Source organism: Coccinella septempunctata, chromosome 3 (assembly GCF_907165205.1).
Source record: "Coccinella septempunctata chromosome 3, icCocSept1.1, whole genome shotgun sequence".
In the NCBI taxonomy this organism is placed as follows: Eukaryota; Metazoa; Arthropoda; class Insecta; order Coleoptera; family Coccinellidae; genus Coccinella; species Coccinella septempunctata.
Window position 1 is genome coordinate 3,488,432 of NC_058191.1, and position 22,961 is coordinate 3,511,392.

The 22,961-nt window shown below is 35.2% G+C and overlaps 2 protein-coding genes across 5 annotated transcripts in view; one reads left to right on the forward strand and one right to left on the reverse strand.

The window, feature by feature from the left end:
- Positions 1–22,961, reverse strand: part of LOC123309021 (apoptosis-stimulating of p53 protein 2) — a 334,262-nt gene that overhangs the window by 74,783 nt on the left and 236,518 nt on the right. The window lies entirely within an intron of this gene.
- Positions 6,151–7,080, forward strand: LOC123309023 (THAP domain-containing protein 2-like). Its single transcript, XM_044891870.1, has 2 exons — positions 6,151–6,502; positions 6,737–7,080. The coding sequence occupies exons 1-2, from the start codon at positions 6,432–6,434 to the stop codon at positions 6,966–6,968; spliced, it is 303 nt and encodes a 100-aa protein (XP_044747805.1). The 5' UTR covers positions 6,151–6,431; the 3' UTR covers positions 6,969–7,080.

The window sequence follows — 22,961 nt, forward strand, 5'->3', positions numbered from 1 at the left end:
TAGAACTGTTAATCATTTAAAGATGAGGCTTTTTCTTTAACAGAAGGTAGAACTAGTCAAAATAAAATGTTTCACCAAAAATCACCTCTACAAAACGTTCAAAATGACAAAGTTGAAAAAATAATTATACTGAAATTCTTTCAAGTAGCCTGATGACCAAGTGAACTGATCAGATAAATTAGGAAGTACTAAACCTGAACCATTCATTGTCCAGCCATATGTTTATATTTTGTTTCGTTTTTCCGATGCCAGAGTCACCTTCCAGTCTCGAAATTTGATGAAATTTTGTCGAACTTCTAGGGCTTGGAGCTCAGCCATCTTGAATATGTTATGTAGACAATTTTCGGTGGAATGACTCATTTTGATGACCCCTACCGTTTGTCAAAAAAAAAAACATTGTTTGACTGTATGAAAACTCAAGATTTTTTACCTATATCCCGAGTAAACCTCAAATCTATAAATGGAAAATTTCAGAGTTATCGAAGAAAAACTTCAAATAAGAATAGTGAATAAAGATCTATCCAGAGCACAGAGAATAGAGAATTCTGCGTCATTAGGCATTAGAGTCACCGTTTTTTTATGCCACTCCGGTCCTGTCCGCGACCAACATTAGACCAATAAAGCGGTGGCGGCGTTAGAGAGCCATCCAGATAGGTTTGCCAACACTTCAACCCCCATTTCAAACCTCAATTTTTTTTCAACGGCCTCAGCTATTTCGACAAAACGAATTGCTCGACATCCATCCCGAAGATAAGTGAGCGAGTAATGTTCAACTTCAACCCCGAAGTGTTTCGGCTAACGAAATCACCCCCATCAAGCGGCCACTGACGCAATAATTGCCAAATGGCAGAGGAACCCTCGACGTGCATGTGTATTTATGGAAATTTAAGAACTGCAAAATGATGAACCGCACAAATTCCATTATTTCGTTTAACATCCCCCTCGAGGGAATGGGGTCGCGCGATGTGCTGGAAGCATGAAATATCACGAAAGAATTCATTCGCATTCTCCACGGTTGACTGATTCTAACGGAATTACGCCATTTTGTTTTACGTTGGGGTTGATGTATTGGTACGGGTGAAATGCTCGAGTATATAAATCTTGCCGCAGAAATGTCTCAAGGAAGAAGATGTGTTTTTGAGGTATGGATTTAATGAAGCAATAAATAAAATGGTAGTATACACTACAGGGGTGGTGGAAAAACTTGTTCCTTCCATATATTCCTAATGGTCGGGAAAGCGTACCTATCATATTCTTTAAAATTTGAAGATTGATGGGGATTGTTTAAGGGATTGACATTGGCTCATCTACTACCGATGCACATAAATATACAAAGTTCATACCGTTTTGCCAAGTTGTGTAGACTATATGATATAGCATTACTTTGGTCCTGATTGAGTTCATAAATTAATGCTACAATATGCATTTGAAACTTTGTTTTTCCCAGAATTAATGAGATAGACCTTCAAATGCAGTAGTATATTTGTAATGAGGAAAGAAGGTGCTAGCTGATAATGAAAAAATATACAGGGCCTTCTATTTGAGGAAATATCTTAATCTGTTGTCAACTCTGTTTATACGAGGATGTATTGTTGTCTAGTTAGCCTAGACCAGTTCCATGCATAAAAAAAAATTGCGTTACCATAGCAACGAACAATAACTCATTAGAAGTGTCAGTTTGAAGTTTGAGGTCAAAAAAGTAAACCACAGTTACGCAATAAATTAAAAGAAAGAAGATGACAACCGAAATTGTGAAAATCGAAAAATTGGATTATCGAGCCATCATCAAGTACCTGTATTTAAAAGGGTTAAGAGATAAGCAGATTTACGAAGATATGCTGAATACCCTTGGTGATCAATGTCCTTCGTATGCGACCATGAAAAATTGGACTGCAAGCTTCAAAAGAGGTAAATTTTTCATTGAAGGTGATGACCGATCGGGAAGACAATTTTCTGTGTCAGTCCTCGAAAATAACGATGCAGTCTATGACATAATTTTATCAGACCGTCGAATTGGGCTAAAACGGATATCTGAAGCACTGAATATTTCATAGGAACGCGGTCATCATATAGTTCAATTTGGACATAAGAAAAAATGGATCCCCAAATGTTTGAATGTTGACCAAAAGCGTGCATGAGTTAAAGCATCGCGTTCGATCTGTGCTCGATTTGAAAACGAATTGGTACTATAGATGAGACTTGGGTACATTTCTACGATCCAGAAACAAAGCAACAATCGATGGAATGGCGACACTCTGGTTCTATAAGACCTAAGAAGTTTCGTATCCAAAAATCTGCAGAAAAGTTCTTCCTTCAGTTTTTTTGGATTGCCATGGAGTAATCATGATTGAGTTTTTGGATAAGGGTAGAACAATAACCGGAGATTACTATTCGTCTATTCTCTACGAGAAAAAATTAAAGAGAAAGGACGCGGAAAGCTATCCAAAGGTGTTTTGTTTTTGCAGGACAACGCCCCTGCACACAAATCTCATGTTGCCATGCAAAAAATTCGTGATTTAGGGTTTGAATTACTTAATTACTAGAACACCTCCCTTATTCACCAGATTTGGCTCCATCTAACTATCATCTCTTTCCTCAACTGAAAAAAGTTTAAAAGGTCGTAAATTTTCTTCCAACGAGGAGGTAATGAAAGTTGTGGAAGTCTGGTTTGCAGAGCAAGAAGAAACATTTTTTTAAAGGTTTAGAGACGTTGCAGGTTCGCCGTAATAAATGTATTCAAATGAGAGGAGAATATTTTGAGCAATAAAATATTTTGACATTGACATTTTGTTTGGTTATATAGTAGGCTAAGAATTTTTCAATATATCCGCATATGTATTTTGTGAAATTATTCCAAAAACAAGTACCTAGTTGATTTCATTCAATTTTTGAAAATAATATTACATGCTCGTGGAATATCAAGCAGAGATTAAAAATCTCTAATAGTTTCAGCAAAACTACAAAACCAATTTCACATCCCTTTCACCGCTTCAGACCTGAGTGAGAGGTTTCTTGCTTTGCTAAATGGAAGCTTCATTGCGTTGAGGGCAATATTTCACACTTATGTCAGGGGTAGCGTTGGATAATCTGTTAGTGTCAAAGGATGCCGGATGAATTTTGACCGTTTCGTAACATATCGTTTTACAGGTCGGAATGTGGCGCTTTGACGCGACCAAAAGCTAAGGGACCAAAATTAACCTGTTTCCATGAACAGATACTAGATACATAGGACAAATTGGGGATGTCGAAAGAGACATCCATTGACGGTAGGAAATAATAATTTTCGCAGTCACAATTATTTTTTTTGAATTTATACCTACAGGCTGTCCTGAAAGTTGACCGCCACATGTTGATTATGAATTCAAAATAAAAACATTTTTCCTGATAAACTGTAGGCAAACTGTTACAGTTCAATTGAAATATCAAAAGAAAACAATAAACTTGCTCGTTCAAGTTAATGATTTTCATATGAGTTTTAATACAACCGTCATAAAATAAGTATTCTCGATGGCGTGGTTATTATTCCCTCAAGTTCAATATGATTTTATTAAATTTCAGGTACATGACTGGAAGACATCGCCAGTCGCGGGAAAATTTAACAGATGAGCCAGATTTACTATAGATTATCTGAATAATTTAACATATGGAAATTCTTATATCGTAGGAGGTGAGGTAAAAACAGAGTAGAAAAATTTAAATGTATTGAAAGTGTTGGCAACATTGCTTGTCAAAATATGCTATTCTTTCTAATAATTTCGCGTCGGGTAAATCTATGAAGGCAACAAGAATGTTACAAAAAATTTTCTGAATAATCACGACGAATTTTATTGTTGGGATATTGGACTTCTTTGGAATTTTACATCGATGCTTCTCAACACTCATGTTTTTTTTCAGTTTTATGCATATGATTTCAAACTCACCAGAAGGCAAAGAGAGAACGTGACTCAGCTTACCTGTAAAAGAAAACACAAATTATTAATCTGAAATATAATAGATAAAACTAGAATTCAGACAGCACTTTTCTAACATTAAAGATATACACTCGTATATGTGGAGTTATCTGGAGGATATCTTTATATTTCAATCTAACCTAGTACCTGATTCAAGTATACAGGGTGAGTCTTTGATTCGTACAAATATTTCAACAGTACATTCTTGAAGTCAAAATAAACACTTTTTTCCAATACCATTTTTTCCGATTCAGACCTGATAAAAAAATATAGACATTTTAAATTTTCAGAATGAGCTGTGCCATCCCTGGAAAAACAAAATTACCTTCGCAATAACTAGATAAATCTGTGACACTATACATCTGTGGACATTTTGAAAAGAGTTGCATTCGGTCAAAATACCAAATTTCTTGAATTTCACAGATACTTTTTTATTTTCGAACATCAAATAACTCAAAAACGTCGCATTATACGAGAAAATATGAGGAAAACTGTGATTATACAAAACGTAATGAAAGTTTTAACGGCATGCAGACAGGAATTGAATTCTGAAAAAAGTACCACTCAGAGCAGGATTCGAATCCTGCTGAATTCCATTCAGATAAAATCTGTACAAGGATTTAAATGAATTACTCTTCTACGTACAAGATGCTCGAACAATAAAAAGATATTTCAAGTCACAAATGCATACATTCACCTACCAACTTAGGTATATCTCCATCATCACCTTGTAAAATGACTGCGAAATTTGACATTATTCATTATAGTAGGTATCACACAATAATTGCAGAGGGATCCTGAATACATCGAGTCCTACCCTGTCTTGGAAGTTCTTCCATTCATCTTTCTGTCAATAAATGGCATGTTTAAGATCATGTCAAGAGTATATCAGTTTTTGTAGGCAGAAAAATTATCTACGGATGCTCAATAGAAAGGAATGTGACCTTTAAGTGTCTGAGTAGGTAAGAGTCATTAGTTATCTGAAGGAATAAGTTCTTCGCACAATATTACTCAATTGAAAAGAGGAAGAGGCGAATCGATGAAGGAATGGTATACTATTTCAAAGTGCGGTTCAAGTGCAAAAAGAGTGATACATTTGTGGTAAAAAGTAAAAAGGTAGTGGATTTTTATGAGAACTTTTTCATCAACTTTTCCAGACGAATTACTAATTATGTTGATTCCTTATTTTAATTGACAGAATTCTCGAAAACACCAGATTTTCCATAATCTTATATATTCGAGATAAATATGCTCACTAAATTATAGCGTATTTTTGGCATTTTTCTTCAAATCGACATCTTATCAATGAATATCAATTAATATATTATAAATGCAGGTATGTGATTTGAGACTGATAAAGTTTTGATTTTGGGAGCTTGTTCCTGAACGAGGGCATCATCATTGTGCTCGAATGTCTGTAATTTTCCAACAATGAGCCCAAAATGAACTCAACGAATGAGTGTTACTCATTGAAAAAGAATTGTTGAATTAATTATTGTAGGTTTACCTTGTATATATTTCATTTGCTGATCAGTATATAGTATATGGGATATATGGAACGATTTGAATTCAATATCAGAAGCTGAAGTAGGTACTTAGTGCTTGTTATCGAACGACAATATTTTATTCACCAAAGAGCTGAACCCTTTTGTACTTTCCAAATCCTGGAAGCTACTTATCTGAAGTTTCATGCAACAGAAGCCATAAAATTCCTTTGCATGCTACTTGTTGACATTGTTGAACGTTTTTAGAAGACGGGGACAACTCCGTAATCTATAATGGATGGAAAATCGTCTGAAATACCTACAGAATTTCAGATAACATACATAACCTCTCATCAAATTCCATTGAAGCCGATGAAAATGGGCCAGGCACCAGAAATCTAGAGACTTGGTTTTTAAACGTGGTATCTGGCTTAAGGTGAATCAATATACAGAGCGAATCTTCGATTTGTATACATTCCAGGTTAATACTCACAGATGTAAAATTCTTGGGACAAGAGTATGAAAAAATTGTCTTCCTGACGTTAGTCATGATGATTTGTATTAAGATTATATTATATTATGGAAAAGATTATAGAGTAGACAGATAGGAAACGAAGCGACTAAATTGATGTGAGCTCCATCTGTGTTTCAAATGTGTTTTTAAGGCCTTTAGACTGGTTAAAATTTTAATTCGTATGAAATTTTGCCTTAGAACATAGAACAACAGGAAGGAGCCTTTCCACGCGAATACAAGGACAGGAAGTGAGACCGAAGTGCACCAAATTATGACTCATTGTTTTGTTTTGATATAGGTGTCAAACGTGAAGCTTTTATCAAATTCATATCAAATTGTTATTTTTAGGATATTTTTCGAGTTAAACTGTGTTGGATTTTGTAGAGTTGAGTGAAATTAAGTTGTGAAGTGAATTCTGAACTATTTTACCTAAAGAAATTATTAAAATAAGATATTTTTGTGGTAAGGAACTTTTTCCAGAAAATGGTCAGTTGTGTAGCTTGTGGCTATTCAAAAACACCAAAGAAAAACAATTCCGGTGTAACATTTCACAGGTAGGTTTTATTCATACTGTATTAACGACTTTTTTTGAATATTAAAATGGTATTCCTGTTTATGTATTTTGACGTTATCGTGAACAAACCATGGGCGTAGTTGACATTAGATAATAAGGATTTCAATTGAACAAACTGGGTTTGGTAGATTCAATTTTCAAGAATATTTTGAAAGCAGGAATGACAAACTGTTATGATTTCTGAAATTAATTAGTCTCAATATTATTGTTTCAGATTTCCTAAGGATGAAAGACGTAGATTTAGATGGGTGAGTTTTGTTAATAAGCCTGGGTTTACTCCTAACAACAGGAGCTTATTGTGCTCCAAGCACTTCAAGGAAGAATGTTTCAACAGATCTTCACAATCTGTTATTAGATTATTTCCCAATGCATTTCCAACTATAGAAGCTCCCCGTGTGAAATATGTAAGTGATGAATTGTTGGTAAGGACTGTTATTATTTCTTGAACTGGGGTCGTTATGGCTCAGTTGGCCTTCCGGGAACTGCGACCACATAGATCTTTGGTTCACTACCCTACTCATTCATGGAAACCTAAGGAGGTCTTTAGAATGGTGTTAATAAAACCGACGACTTTCTTAGGGGCCTTGGCCGTTACCTCTTGGGTAACCAGAGCTGGTTTTCCCATATGAATGGTTCTTAGGCCAGCCAGTTCAAATTGTTATTTAAACACGAGGTTGAATTATATTTGTAAAAATACTGTAAATGAAGATAGAATAAGGAATTTGTATAATAGATTGATTCTCTTTAAAAACCAATAAACATTAAAAGTGACGTTCTGTATATTCTTTTTAAATAGATAAATATACAAAATTTATTTATTTCTCAGTATTCACAAGTACAAAGAAAAAAACAAATACATTTTTCCTACTCACATCTTTCGAGATTTTAATTCCTATGTTTCACAAGAGTATTCCCAAAATATTTTTTTTCTTTCCACTCAATAATAGAAAGCTTTCGAAAAATAAAAAATGCGATCTGAAATTAGCCAAAATTACGTTGGACAGTAATTGAGATTATTTATGCCCTACGCCACTGCTAAACCGGAAAAATGGATTCCGCCATATGTGCACCAAATTCGGTCACACCAAAATGAACAATATGCTCCTTCCTGTTGTTCTATGTTCTAAGAATTTTGCGAGATGTCAGAGTCAGATGGCCATTTTGATCAAACAGGTTTTGAATGATTTGATTCTCGTATCCATAGACAATCTCGTATCCCCTTTTGTTTTCCAAGCCCGTTGTAGTTGCTGATTATTGAAATTTTTATCTAATTTCTTGGCGAAAACTTCAGAATATCGTTCGAAAACTATTGTATAATGAAGAACTGTGGATCAAATAAAACGAATTTTATTAAGGAAAATGGAAATGTAAGTATTAAAACTGGTAACATGTAACTTGGTCATTCATTGATTTTTATTTTCAGTGCTACGAAGTGGATAAAATTTTCAGGGAGTAAAGGCCTGCAAATACTACTGACTACACCACGTGCAATGAACATTTTACTGCAAGTCGATTGAGAACTATTCATCCACGTAAATTGTTGTATTCAGGAAGCATCCTGCTGGGCTCGTTTAGGGGAAATGATGACTTTTATACGTCCATTCAAAGATTCTCAATTGCCTTCAATATATTCAGAAATGCAAAAGTTTTATGGATTTCGATTTGGGAATCGGGTGACTGTCAAATTGTTTGAAAAGTCAAAGTTTTATGAAACCTCTTGTTCATTCATCAATCAATTCCTATATTGTGTCATAAAGAGACCATACCATGAAGAAATCATAAAAAAGCATGAAGAACTTACACTGACGGGCTTGAATACAGGTCTTGTATACCTTTGTAAGGTTTTTTTCAATTGTGGTCCTGAAAATTTTGTGAATAATATGTAAGTAACGGAAATGTGTATCCTATGATGGTAAATTGAATATTGGTTCATATCAATTGCTGATATAAATTGTACAAATTCAACTCAGTTTATTAATTCAAAACGTTTTCACAGAAAAAGCACCTTTGACAAGCAGATAACCATATACTCTTGAATCCAAGTCAAAGCTCTATTCGTTGTCCATAATTTCAACTTTTTGTAAATTTTTTATAGATTGCAAATAAAAATTTATCACATCCAACAGCGTATTTCATTGATGCCAATCGATTCCAAACAATGTTCAGATGAAAAGTAACATCCTGGTCACAAAACAAAACCATCCTTTTGTTTTGTCGCTCAGGATGTTTGTTTTCTAGTCTCAATAAGGTCAATAATGAAATTCAATACAAGGAATAGAATTCGAATTTCGCGCCCCTCAATTATAAAACAGCAAACTGTTATTAAACAGTTTTTCTCTATTGATAATACGTTTTCAGCGCCATCTCATTGTCAAATGTGTTTTCACTGGCCAAAATGTAGTCGGTTTTTAGTACTAGCGATATGAGGGCGTTTACTATCTTTCTACTCTATAATCTTTGATATTATAGAAATTCTAATCGATATTTTGTAAATTTGACACATTCCACACTCTCATACATAGAAAACATAATAATTTTCGTATAACTACTGACATTTTTTGAGAGAACAGATGATAACACGCAAACCACCATATGGTTGAAAACCTGATCGTTTCTTATCTGGCCAAAGAAATATATCTTCAGAAGTTATTTCTAATAAATTTATTAATAATGGCTGTTCTGTTTTTTGTGTCACTCAGTGTAAATAGACGAACTGCACATTATTGTGGAAATATTCCAGCAAATTTAACATCGAAATGTATTTCCATTAGTAGATCCGTCAGGAATTTCAATTTTCTTCAGTAATAAATAGACATTCATTGAATTCAAGGAATCAGAATAGGTACTCATTTCTTGCTTCGAAACAAAAACTTTGGAATGGAAAAGTTTCTCAATAGACCTAACTCCGAAACTTTGGGAACCAATTTCGCTCCTAGTTAACTGGAACGGAGGATGAAAATATATTTCGATAGACATCTTACAGGGATCAGGTGCGTATTTTCAAAGATTGGGGGTTGAAATAGGGATAGAATATCTATTATGTGTACAGGGTGGGCAAATTTCGATGTTTTAGCACTACAGCTTTCAAACCAGAGGGGATCTGATACCCCATTCTCGTTCTCTTTTTCGGAGAAACTAACAAGAGTAGCAGTCATTTTTGGCCACCTTCTTTTGTTCTCGAGTTATAAGCGAAAATTGGAAAAATGGCGATATCGAAATAAATTTATATCTCCGCTAATACTGATGATAGAGCTCTGAAATTAAAACATTATACAGGCACTTTTTTAAGTAGAATCCAGTGGCGTGCTTGCCTTTTTAGCAGGATTTTTAATTAACAAGCTATGACCCAAAGTTATGTTTTTTTGAATAGGAACACTAGATTTCTGTGCAATTTTTTGAAAGCTTATTTTTTACTGATTCCAAAATATAAATCATCATATAGTTTCTATCAATATAAATAATAGGAAATGGACAAAAACCTATTTTCTCAATATTTCTATGATTCTACTTTTGATGAGAATAGAAAAATGTAGCATCTTATGATTACCACAGTCTCCTTCTATTAGTTCTTTCATTTCTATGCTTCTTACGCAATTTCTCCAAAATTCAAATTTTGTGTAAATTGGTAAAAAGAAGAGAAAGAATGACATTGCCGGAAGGAGACTGCTCTTGTTAGGGGAATTTCTATTTTTCTGTGTTCGTCAAAAGTTGAAACCATAGAAATATTGTGAAAATAGGTATTTGAACATTTTCTATTATTTATATTGATACAAACCATATGATGTTATATATTTTTGAAATCAGTGAAAATTAAGCAGTAAAAAAATTGCATAGAAATCTAGTGTTCCCATTTAAAAAACATAACTTTGGGTCATAGCTTCGTAATTAAAAATCCTGCTAAGAAGGCAAGCACGCCAATGGATTCTACTCAAAAAAGTGCCTGTATAATGTTTTCATTCCAGAGCTCTATCATCAGTATGAGCGGAGATATAAATTTATTTCGGTATCGCCATTTTTTCAATTTTCGCTTATAACTCGAACACAAAAGAAGGTGGCCAAAAATGACTACTACCCTCGTTAGTTTCTCAGAAAAAGAGAACGAGAATGGGGTATCAGATTGAGTCAATCACCACTGGTTTAAAAGCTGTAGTGCTAAGACATCGAAATTTGCCCACCCTGTACAGGTTGTGCACCAGAAAAAAATCCTATAAAGAATACTTATGATTGATTGCCTATAATAGTTGTTCTAGATAAATCAGCCTTCAATAATTTGATAATGATAATTTTTCTAATTCTTACATACAGGGTGAGTCTTTGACTCGTACAACTATTTCAACAGTAGATTGTTGAGGTCAAGGGAAACACCTTTTTCTAACAATTTTTTCCGAATCGGCTAGTTCTAAAAGATACAGGCTGTTGAAAAACCATAAAAAAATGTTATTTTCAGTTCTATCTCACAATCAGTTTCATCGAATGAAATGAATCTCGAAATATAAATTGTCAATCTAGGTATTGATAAATCTTTTTCGAACACAAGATATCACACCCACGTCTTTCGGTTTACTTATTATAACCATTGCGTACCACAAAAATACCAAAAATTAAAATAACTCAACTCTTGAAACTAAGTTAAACGTTGTCTAATCAAAATCTGAAAGTTTTTTTGAATAAAAGTGTTCTTCATATTCTCTTGTATAATACGCCGTACGAGTAATTTAATGTTCAAAAATTAAAAAGTATCTGTTAAATTTTTAAAATTGGGTGCTTTGGCTGAATACAACCCTGTTTGAAAGATTCACAGATATGTAGTGTCACAGATTTAGCTTGTTGTTCTGAAGGTAATTATGTTCTTCCAGGGGTTGCACAGCTCATTATGAAAACTCAAAATGGCTCTATATCTTTTTATCAGGGCCGAATCGGACAAAAGTGTTTCTTAAGAATCTACTGCCAAAATATTTGTACGTGTCGAAGACTCAGCCTCTATACAGGGTGGAAGTACAAAGTTAACTTTTTTTAATAAGCAAAGTATATTCAATTCGACATTCGAGTAGACCATGCAGAGACGAACTCTAATATACAGGGTGTAGAAGAATAGTTGCGAAAAAATTTCATTCCTATGTAATGATATATCATCAATTTTTTCTCCCCTAATTTTCTTCATGAACTATAATAAACAAGTGTGTTTAATCATCCGGAATTATAAATGTAGGCCAAATTTCATTCAAATTTTCTCAATTTCGGTTTATTATTCGCTTTAAGTGAAGAGATACTTTTGTATTTTAGGATAGAGATTTTCATTTTATGAGATATAATGCTAAGTTATATTGCATCTTTTGTAGAATAGATTTTCTTCACTGCGATTTTCACGCCTCAACAATTCAAATCGAAAATGATTGTTGAGATATTCTATAACGTAACATGCAAGTAGTATGAAATGACACTGTTTGCCAATAGTTGAATAATAATTGTAGTTCGATTTTGCACGTTAAGGAGTTAATCATTAGAAAGGTTCATGGACTTAATAGTTGAAAACTAATAAAAACCCTCAGTCATATACTCTAACATAGGTTTACAAATGGTGCACACCAACTTCTTTCTTGATTATACACTATCTGGATAGGGAAATAATTCCAACCATTCTTCAATCACGAAGAAACAATATTGAGGAAAATGCTTGTAAAACAGGTAAGATATCATGCCAAGAATGTCTGAAAAATTAGCGAGAAAATTACTGAGTGAAATAATTTTTCTAACCAGGTTGAAAAAAAATATAAAAAATATAAATTATGATTATAAATTCCTACTCCTTCAATATATTCAGAAATGAAAGGGTTTCAGTGATTTCTTTTTGGAAATCGAGTGACTGTCAAATCTTTGCTAGAACAATCAAACTTTCGTGAAACCCTCAGCTGTACATATTAGAGCTCACATAAGTATAAAACATTTCGAAGGTAGAACAATTTTTTTCGTAAATGATCAACAAATTCGAAATTCGTGATGAAATTCTTATTTCTAAGATACATAAATATCACTTCAAGCGAACCATAAACTGAAATTGAGAACATTGGAAGGAATTTTGTAGATATTTGGCCTGCATTAATAATTCCGGATGTCGATGCACACTTGTCTATATGTCTATTATTATAGAATATTAAGAAAAATGCAATGAATTAAAATAATAATATAAATAATTATTATCTTCCAAGAGTTTTCAATAAGTTTTATGTTGACTTTTTGGTAAACAAAACTGTATTTAACTGGTTGGAAGACTAGGAAAACTGCAGTCGATAGCCGTTTGATTGTCAGATCAATAAATTCAATCATCTCTCACTCCAAACGAAATCGAGATAAAATATCAGAAAAATATTGTTTGCGATGTTCTAAAGATTGAAAAAAATTTCGGAGAACCATTGCTTTCCAAGTAATACGTTTTTGCCTCCTAAAATTGAATACCCAATTAAAAAAAATATAGTCTAATCCACACTGGCCAGCAACATAGGTAGACTGTGTTTATCCTACATTTACCTACCTACTCATTCGGGATATACGTACGAGTCAAGTGGAAAACTCTTTGACCCACATCCATTAGTTGGGTAAATCGGTTTTTGTTATTTCGTCCTCAGCTTACAGCATCCAGGAACCCTAGTGAATGAACTCTTTAGTTGGCGCTATCAGGATTTGACCGAGGAACACGTACCTATTGAATTGGTTTACTTTTGAACTTATTTATCTAGTAAAAGAGAGGTTTTTGTATGAAACGATCGTTAAAAGAGCTTAGAACTTTGTCAATTGTATTGAGAATTGAATGGATCCTTCAGGAGTCCTCTCAGTATTTAGTGGAAGTAATTTCCATCCAGCGTCAGAGCAGTTTCAGTTTGAAATTGCAGGGCTGATAACTTGGGGCCTGCAGTGAATTGGGAAAGTTTATATAGAAAGGAAGCATTCGATAAGCGATTTCGACAGAAAAAAAAATACGAATTGATTCAGTGAAGTTTAACTAATGTAGTCTGCGCAAGGAGATATTTTGTCTTCTTGGAATGAATGAAATTAAACGGAAAAAAAAGTAATAGCTTCATCATTTTCACGATGAAATACACTGCTCACAAATGGAAGTGTATTTTCGAGAGGAAACTTATTTTCAGTATTGCTTAACAAATCATAAGACCGAGTGGAGAGGCGTATGTTTGAGTTATAAGTTACACACACCAAATATGGTCCTAATGTTACTTTATGGCTTGATTGAACGGGCATTTTCAAGTACCGTTTTTCTTGTCTAAACATAATGTATGATAAAATGAAAGTTCTCTTGAAAAAACTAATATCGGAGGAAATGAGGGAAACTGATTGAGAACTTAACATTAATAATAATAATATATAATAATAATATTTATTCACCATAAATTTTTTACAATACAAATGAAAATAGAGCTAAATGCATGAACAAATAGATGATATCACAGAAGCTCCGGCTCAGGTAGCCTTTGCTTGTACGTGATGTTGTAGAAAATTCGCTCCTGATGATGAGTGAACAAATGGTTCACGCAATTTATCCAAAAAACACTTATACTACCATTATAATTGAACTAAACACCGTATTATTTTTTTTTTTTTTTTTTTTCGTTTATTTATGTCATCGCATTGTATACTTTTTATCTGTGGTTAATGAAGTCGTGCAGTCTCTCCCTTCCATAGGATATAATCCATTTTTTACACCTCTTTCTGAACATATTGACATTGTTTATCCTCAAGATGTTAGCAGGAAGCTGATTAAAGATAATTATTAAATAATAATAATGATGACATGACATGATGCTGTTGCAAAGATTCTTCACCAAGAATTGGCACTAAAACACCAACTTCTGAGTTCGAAAAAGGTTTCTTATTACAATTATCATCCGGATGCTGTATTGGAAAATGAACATCACCAGCTCTACTGGGATCGCACGGTTCGCACAGACCGGAAAATAACCCATAATAGACCAGACCTCATATTGCTCAATAAGGATGAGGACAGAGCACTATTCATAGACGTGGCGATTCCAAATAATAACAATCTTCTAGATAGGCACACTGAAAAAATCTCAAAATACAGAGATCTCGAGGAACATACCAGGGGACAGTGGAAGCTGAAAGACATCAAGACCATTCCTATTGTCATTTCATCTAAAGGACTGATACCGGAGAAACTACTAGAGAACTTGAGGAAACTTCAGTTGGACGAAAATATCTATAGAGTCATGCAGAAGGCGGTTCTGCTAGGAACAGCGCGAACTGTAAGCAAGTACATGGGGAATGCAGAGGAACACCGTCTGCTCCGACAGGAAGTGCGGGTGGAGCAGGAATCCAACCGACAGCAAGAAGCCGAGGAGCGGCTCGAACCCGACCATCACCACCTGCCCGAAAACCTGGATAGGGCTCCAACAGAGCTTAATCCTTTTTATATCTGGGATAAGTGAAGTGTCTAGAGAGGAGTGTGAAAGCCGCGAGGCTAAAGTCATAATAGTGTCTTTATTGAGGAAAAAGAAAGAAAAAAATTAAAATTCACTTGGGGCGAAGTCTAGCATGAGCTACTCCACTCATACCCTGACAAATTACAGAAATAAAAATAAAAATGAAACACAAATAAAAATAAAATCTAAAAATTGCAGAAAAATGAAATTTACAATCAATGAACTGAAAATGAACATGTGCACCAGAAAAAAAAAGAAAAAAAAAAACAACTCCAAAGCTAAGACTGGTTCACAAGCAGCTTCATCTTCATTTCTTTTTCAATAATCTGACAAAAACTATTTCATACGAAAATAAAAATTCATTGTGCAACTTGACTGCATCAAAGGTAAAAGAACGCCGAAACATAGCTGAACCAAATCGATGCAGCATAAGCCTCCCCTCATGCCTTATAGCCATATCATGAACATCCCGTCTGATCACCAACTTGGCTCTAAAATAGGGAGAAATACCCGTACCCAAAATACGATTAACCAAAGTTGTCATATGAAGCCGTAAAACATTGTCAACCCTGAGCCACTCCAACCTATTTATTCCACTGTTAACCCCCCTATCGTACTTTCTCAATCCCAAAACGTAGCGACAGCACGAATTCTGTATTTTCTGCAACCTATATTTCTCGACAGAATCAAGACATGGATAAAAAACTGTTAATCCGTAACTCAACTTAGACAACACTAAGGTTTCACAAAGATATTTCCGTGATTTTGGGTCCAAAAAATGTCGCTGTCGATACAAATATCGAAGTGCCAGGAAATAACTCCTCAGCAGAAATGAGACATGCTCCCTGAATCTTAGCTGGCAATCGAGAAAGATCCCAAGGTTTCTACAACAGGTGAAGGATGGAATTGTATCACCTATTTTGATGTCAAACTCCACATTGAGCGCTCTCGGAAAGAAAGGTATATAAAAACATTTTTTTACGTTTATTTTCAGGTTGTTTTCCGTGCAATAGTGCATTATTCTGGACAAGTCCTCATTGAACCGTTCGATAGCTGCAGAGATAGAAGATGGAAGGAAAGAGAGGCGAGTCTGAGTGTCATCACAATAACAATAGATGACAACAAACCTTACTACACTATACATATCCGCAATATATATTGAAAACAGCAGAGGGCCAAGAATTGAACCCTGAGGCACACCTGAAGTTATCGGGCAGTAATCCGAAAATGCATCCCGCAACCTAACGCATTGATATTTGCCAATAAGATAAGATCTGAAAAATCTCAAAGAAGATTCATCAAAACCAAAATATCCTAACTAAGCACAAAGCAACTCATGATCCAGAGTATCAAACGCTTTTGCGAAATCCAACAGGGCGAGTACTGAAGCATAACCCCCCGTCCAGAGATCTCAGAATGTCATCTGTTATATTTAAGAGAAGAGTGGTAGTGCTGAAACCCCTTCTGAAACCCGACTGCTGGTCAGTAAGAATTCCGCTGTGGGTGGCGTAGTCATAAATTTGAACAAATAATACTTTCTCGAAAACCTTTGACATAGCTGGTAACACACTTATTGGCCGAAAATAAGACAGATTTTTTGGAACAGAATTCTTGGGCAGAGGATTCACAATGGAGCACTTCCAAACATCAGGATAATAACCCGACTCAAGCCTTGATGATGCGTTATGAAGGCAAAGTAACACTGAGCGACAATTGAAGAATTTTGGCAGATATACCATCAATCCCCAACGCGTTCGAACCCAGTCCAAGCACAACAGATTGAATCCCATCCACAGTTGCAAGCAGTGGCGGCCCGTCAGGGACGGCAGGGTCGGCAGTGCCGACCCAAAATTTCGCGAGCAGTAAAAATGTGAATTCTCACTTGTGTAAAATAATAATGTATTAGAAATTCTCCAAACATTACATACCTCTCAAAAAATTTTATAAAAATATTAGGTATATGATATCTGATATCAATGGAATATGGAACTTCTTTGAAATACGTTGTTTCAATTTAAATCCCTACTCGGTCCGTAGACAAAATACGCTCATCTCCAATCGAGCTATGAAGACAGCGCCGCAGATGCCTTCGTTGCAAGTCTAAACGAAATTTTCATATTCGGATCAAACCTACCATTAGGACTTCAATCGGATTTTCCATCTTGGTGAGTCACTAAGGGATAAACGAAAAGTGTTTTTTAATTCTCTATTGAACAAATTCATCATTAAAAAATGAACCTAAAAAGTTAATTTTATGTCATTGTTATAAGATTTGAAACGAAATCGTTAGAGGTACACAAAACAGCATTGAATTTCATGCGACCTCGTTGCTTGCTCAAGTTGAAACGTGCCAATGAGAATCCTGGGCGCAGCAGATGGATCATCCCTTGTTCAACTGATACAACACTGAGGCCAACTCGAATAAAGTAATAAAGCATTTTTCATTCGAAGCCGATACAGTGACATTTCGTGCCTGGAACAACAAGAGGATCCCGGCGTTTACTTTCGCACTCCCATTCGCCAGCGAAAAGTGCGGCCGGATTCAATTTTCGAACGGGGAACGACGCGAAATAAATGATGATCCGACCGGACAATATTTTATCATTAGCCGAATCATGTCTGATCTAATGGCCGAGTCCAGTTTCTGCACGGGTCATGAGAGTAATCGCAATGAAGAATGGAATTTCACTTTGGTGATATTTTTCCAGTTGTGATCGTCATTCAGGATTATTTTCATCGAACAGTTCACTGGCACATACGAAACGTTGATGGCGCTTTTCCTTCATCCCATGCAGTGGACGACAGTTCGGTCTTGAAATCCGAACGGTGTTTTAGTGTTCAGAACGTCACTGCAGTAATGAAGTCAAAAGTCTACAACGAAGGGTTTTGAAGTGAAACAAAGATTGCTGGTTGAGACAAAGGAGTGAAAATTTGAAACCTACACTGTTTTACTGCGGGCTACCCACCATATTTTCAGAGTCTTTAGTATTATAAAATATACAGGCTGGTCCACTGAAAACATAACACTTCGATTGTCCGGCTCTAAAATGACCAAGGTGACCACAGTACAGAGCAGCTATACGAGGATATATTGAAAAATTCTTAGCCTACTATAGAAGCAAACAAAATTTCAATGACAAAATATTTTATTATTCAACATATTCTCCTCTTACAGCGGGTTTCATAAAACTCTTACTGCCCGATCAACGATTTGACAGTCACTGGATTTCAAAAACGAAATCACTAAAACTTTTTCATTCCTACATATATTGAACAAGAAGCAATTTAGAATCATTGAATAGATGTATATAGATCATAATTTGATTCGAGAATTGAATTCCGAATTCTTATGGCTGAATTATTGATTGGAAACAAATTGACGTTTATCTGTCAATCAAGCCTTGATTCCCCGATCGAGCTTTATGAAACCGGGGGTTAATAGGATACATTTATTACGGCGAACCTGCAACGTCTCTAGACCTTTCAAAAAAGGACCTGCTCTGCAAACCAGACCTCCGCAGCTTTTATTACCTCCTCGTTGGAAGAAAACTAACGACCTTTTGAACTTTTTTTCAGTTGAGGAAAGAGATTAGAGTCGGATGGAGCCAAATCTAGTGAATAAGGGAGGTGTTCTAGTAATTTCTAGAAATTCAAACCCTAAATCACGAGTTTTTTACATAGCAACATGAGATTTGTGTGCATGGGCATTGTCCTGCAAAAACAAAACACCTTTGGATGGCTTTCCGCGTCTTTTCTCTTCAATTTTTTCCCAAAAAGTGGTCAGTAATGTCGAATAGTTATCTCCGGTTATTGTTCTACCCTTATCCAAAAAATCAATTATGTCCATGGCAATCCCAAAAAACTGAAGCAAGAACTTTTTCAGAAGATTTTTGGACGCGAAACTCCTTAGGTCTTGGAGAACCAGTGTCTCGCCATTCCATAGATTGTTGCTTTGTTTCTGGATCGTAAAAACGTAACCAAGTCTCATCCATAGTAACAATTCGGTTTAAGAAGTCTACATCGTTTTCAAATCGAGCACAGATCGAACGCGATGCTTCTACCCTTGCACGCTTTTTGGTCAACATTCAAACATTTGGTGATCCATTTTGCAGCAATTTTTCTCATGTCCAAATTGATGTGAACTATATGATGAACGCGTTCGTATGAAATATTGAGTGCTTCAGATATCCGTTTTAGCCCAATTCGACAGTCTGAGAAAATCATGTCATGAACTGCATCGATATTTTCGGGAACTGACACAGAAATTGGCCTTCCCGATCGGTCATCATCTTCAATGGAAAATTTACCTTTTTTGAAGCTTGCAGTCCAATTTTTCACGGTCGCATACGAGACATTGATTACTAAGGGTATTAAGCATATCTTCGTAAATCTGCTCACCTCTTAACCCTTTTAAATACAGATGCTTGATGATGGCTCGATACTCCAATGTTTCTATTTTCACTATTTCGGTGGGCATCTTCTTTCTTTCAATTTATTGCGTAACTCTGGTTTACTTTTTTGACCTCAAACTTCATACTGACACTTCTAATGAGTTATTGTTCGTTGCTATGGTAACGCAATATTTTTTCCATGCATGGAACTGGTTTAGGTTAAATAGATATGAATACATCCTCGTATAGCAGAAATATATCCATTAAATATAGCATTCAGGGCACAAATAGGGAACAGTTATATTGCAGCTATGCTCCTATGCCCACTTCAAACAAGGAACAAACATTTCCTTTCTGAAGAGAGCATACATAGTTCAAATATGGATGATACAAATATTTGTTTCAAATGAGATCTATATGTAATAAATTAATGTTACATGAAAAACAATTGAGAAGCAAATCAAATTATGGAAATTAATATGAAATATTGCAATAACATTGGACTAGAAATAATAAACGAATTAATTCAGATGCATAACATCCGTTGATAATTAAATCAACAAATGTTACGATCTAATAATAAGGATGAATTCAGATGCATACCATATCCGGAGGGGGTTGAATCGGACATCGTTTCATACTGGGTGGCGCTCTGTGTAACTGTATAGTACTCAGTAGCGCTTGCCACTATTGAATGAGAGTCCATCAATATATTTCAAACGTTCTCCAACGGAGAAGAAACTATGTTGCTCTGACGAGGTCAAATGAGACCGAAACCATGGTCAGCATCTGCTTCTCTTCGATGGAGGTTTACTCCATTTGGGGCCCTGTCGATGGCAAATTGGCTAGTTCAATTCAGATCGTAACACTTGTTGATATTCACATCAGCGGGTGGTATGCATCTGCATTTATCCTTATTATTGTATTCATTGCCTCCCCGTTTAGGCGTGATCATTCTTCATTAATGTGACTAACAAACTACCGTCGCTCAAACTATCACCAGAAATTTCATGTCGTCGACAGAGAGTAGATGCTGAGCATGGTTTCGGTCTTATTTGAACTCGTCAGAGCAACCAAACTCCTTCGTCAACTGAATGAATTGCCGGCTCCTTTTGTTCCATGTCAGGAGGAGCCGGCAGTTCATTCTAGTTTCGTTGACGAGATCGCTACGATTCACTTATACATCAAATCCGCTCTTGACATGGAATAAAAGGAGCCGGCGATTCATAGAATTTCTTTGACGAAGGATTTTCTTTGCTCTAACGTGGTCAAATAAGACCGAAACCATGGTCAGCATCTACTTTTTGTCGACGAAATGAAATTTCTGGTAATACTTTGAGCGATGGTAGTTTGTTAGTTCGATTTAGATCGTAACATTTGTTGATTTAATTATCGGCGGATAAGCGACACAAGACACATTGAAAATATATTAGTCAGATAGATCAAAAGCGTGCGCCCTAGTACCCAAATTTTGGGAACAATCCCATGATCCTTTCTCCGTAAACATTTATGTAATAAGCCACCCACCATGGCATACCCTGTATATTGATCATGATAGGCTGGAGGAGTCAGGCAATGTAACAAAGTCGAAAAATATAAGCACTCCAAACTCTCAGACAAGCTTCCTTGAAAGGATTCCCAGAGGAAAAAACTTCTAGAGAAAAATTTTTTCCTTACCATCAATTTCCTGGACATTATTTCCTTCGGAATCGTAAATCAATTGAATTAAGATAAAAAAAAATCAAGAGCCTCTTGCACGCGCGAAACTCTGACAGTCATTATTTACTAAGGGAGACATATCGCCCCAATATACTGAACGGAGTTCAAGGCTTGAGGTTACATAACATAATTCATCCGTCCGTTCTTCGTGCTTTTTCACTAGTATCTATGGCAAGGATGGATTGAATGAAGTCGAACAATGAATTAAATTTTAACCACAAGTTTTTATTGTTGTTTGCTGCATATATTTCGGAACTATACAGGGTGAGTCTTTCACTCGTACAAATATTTTTAGCTTTCTTGTTAATGATCCAACAACACATTGGAATCAGCTGGCATTCGATGGAAATCGTCTTGCAACCTGTATAAAACTGGCAAAATTGTTTGTCTACTGAGGGGATCTCGAGAACTATCGAAGCTAGAAGAAAACGGATGGCACTTTCTCTAGCTCTTTTTTTCTGACTAATCCAAATCTGAAAGCAGAACCGGCCTATCATTTCTAGATTTTGAGTTATTAGCAAAAGTTGATATTTTGACGATTTCGAAAAGTTCTCATAACTTTTTTGTCTTTGAAATTACAGATCTTAAACTTGAACCTTCTTAGGCACTTTCATACATAGAATCTACGTACAATAGATTATTTTCCGATTCAAAAATAACAAATTCAATAAAAGTTTGCATTTAAGAAAACGAAAATTCGCCTAATGATAAAAATATTTCGAGCTCGTCAGTGGATTCTACTTATAAAAGTGCCTAAATAGATTCAAGTTTCAGATCTGTAACTTCAAAGACAAAAAGTTATGAGAACCTTTCGAAATCGTCAAAATCTCATTTTTTGCTAATAACTCAAAAACGAATAATCAATCGTAGGAGACTACGGTTCTCTCCATTTTTTGTTTCTCTGAAAAAGAGTTCGGAAATGTGTCATCCGTTTTCTTCTACCTGCTATATTTCTCGAGATCTCCTCAGTAGAAAACGAATTTTGCCTACCCTGTACTTAGTCATTCTTCTCATCACCACTAAATATTTCGAACATTTTCTCTATTTCGCTCATACGGGTAAAAACTAGGAAAATATTGAATTTAATTAAATTAAACCTTCTCGATGGGTTTTTATTAATTGGAAATATTTGAGCATTTTTCTGAGTAACTATTAAGGTGAACTATGAACTATGAGGTATGGTATGGTAGGGTGAAAAATTCGAATAGTAGTGATGGTCAGAAAAAATCTTATTTGCTAAAATGTCCAAAACTGCATATTAATTTTGACTTTCAGTATCTTTGTACTGTTTCCACCATATAAGGATTAAGGCCCTATTGCTATCCTTGGCAGCAGATTTATTATGGTGGGATAAATCAATCAGGAAATTTTAGCGGCTTCCAATATGAAAAACAACCGATATTTCAGTGAAGATTCAACACTATTGTGGTTGCTCGAAATATTTCCTGAAAACTGAAATAGATCTTTGTTCTAAACAATGGATTTGGACTTCAATGAACAATATCGAAGATCTGTAAAATTTCCGATCAAATAAGTATGTAGTATGCTGCTGAGAAGATATGGAGCAATAGGGCTTTCAAATATCGATTGAAATTTATTTTGGGAGGATTTTGCATCTCTTCATAAATTTTTTAGGGTTTTCACTCCCAATCTCTGAAACAAAATCAATTAAAAATGAAATCAACGATTTGCTCCTGCGTAAATTCTTGCACTAATTTGTCAGGAGCAAATTAACTAGAAAAAATTGTTGCCTGACAATGAACTCAAAATAAATAACGTTGAAATTATAATTCTTTGTAACGTTTCGGAGTCTAATCAGACTCCTTCATCAGACGAAAAAATCTACTTTTGAAAATCTTCTGAATTGTCGCTTTTTGTC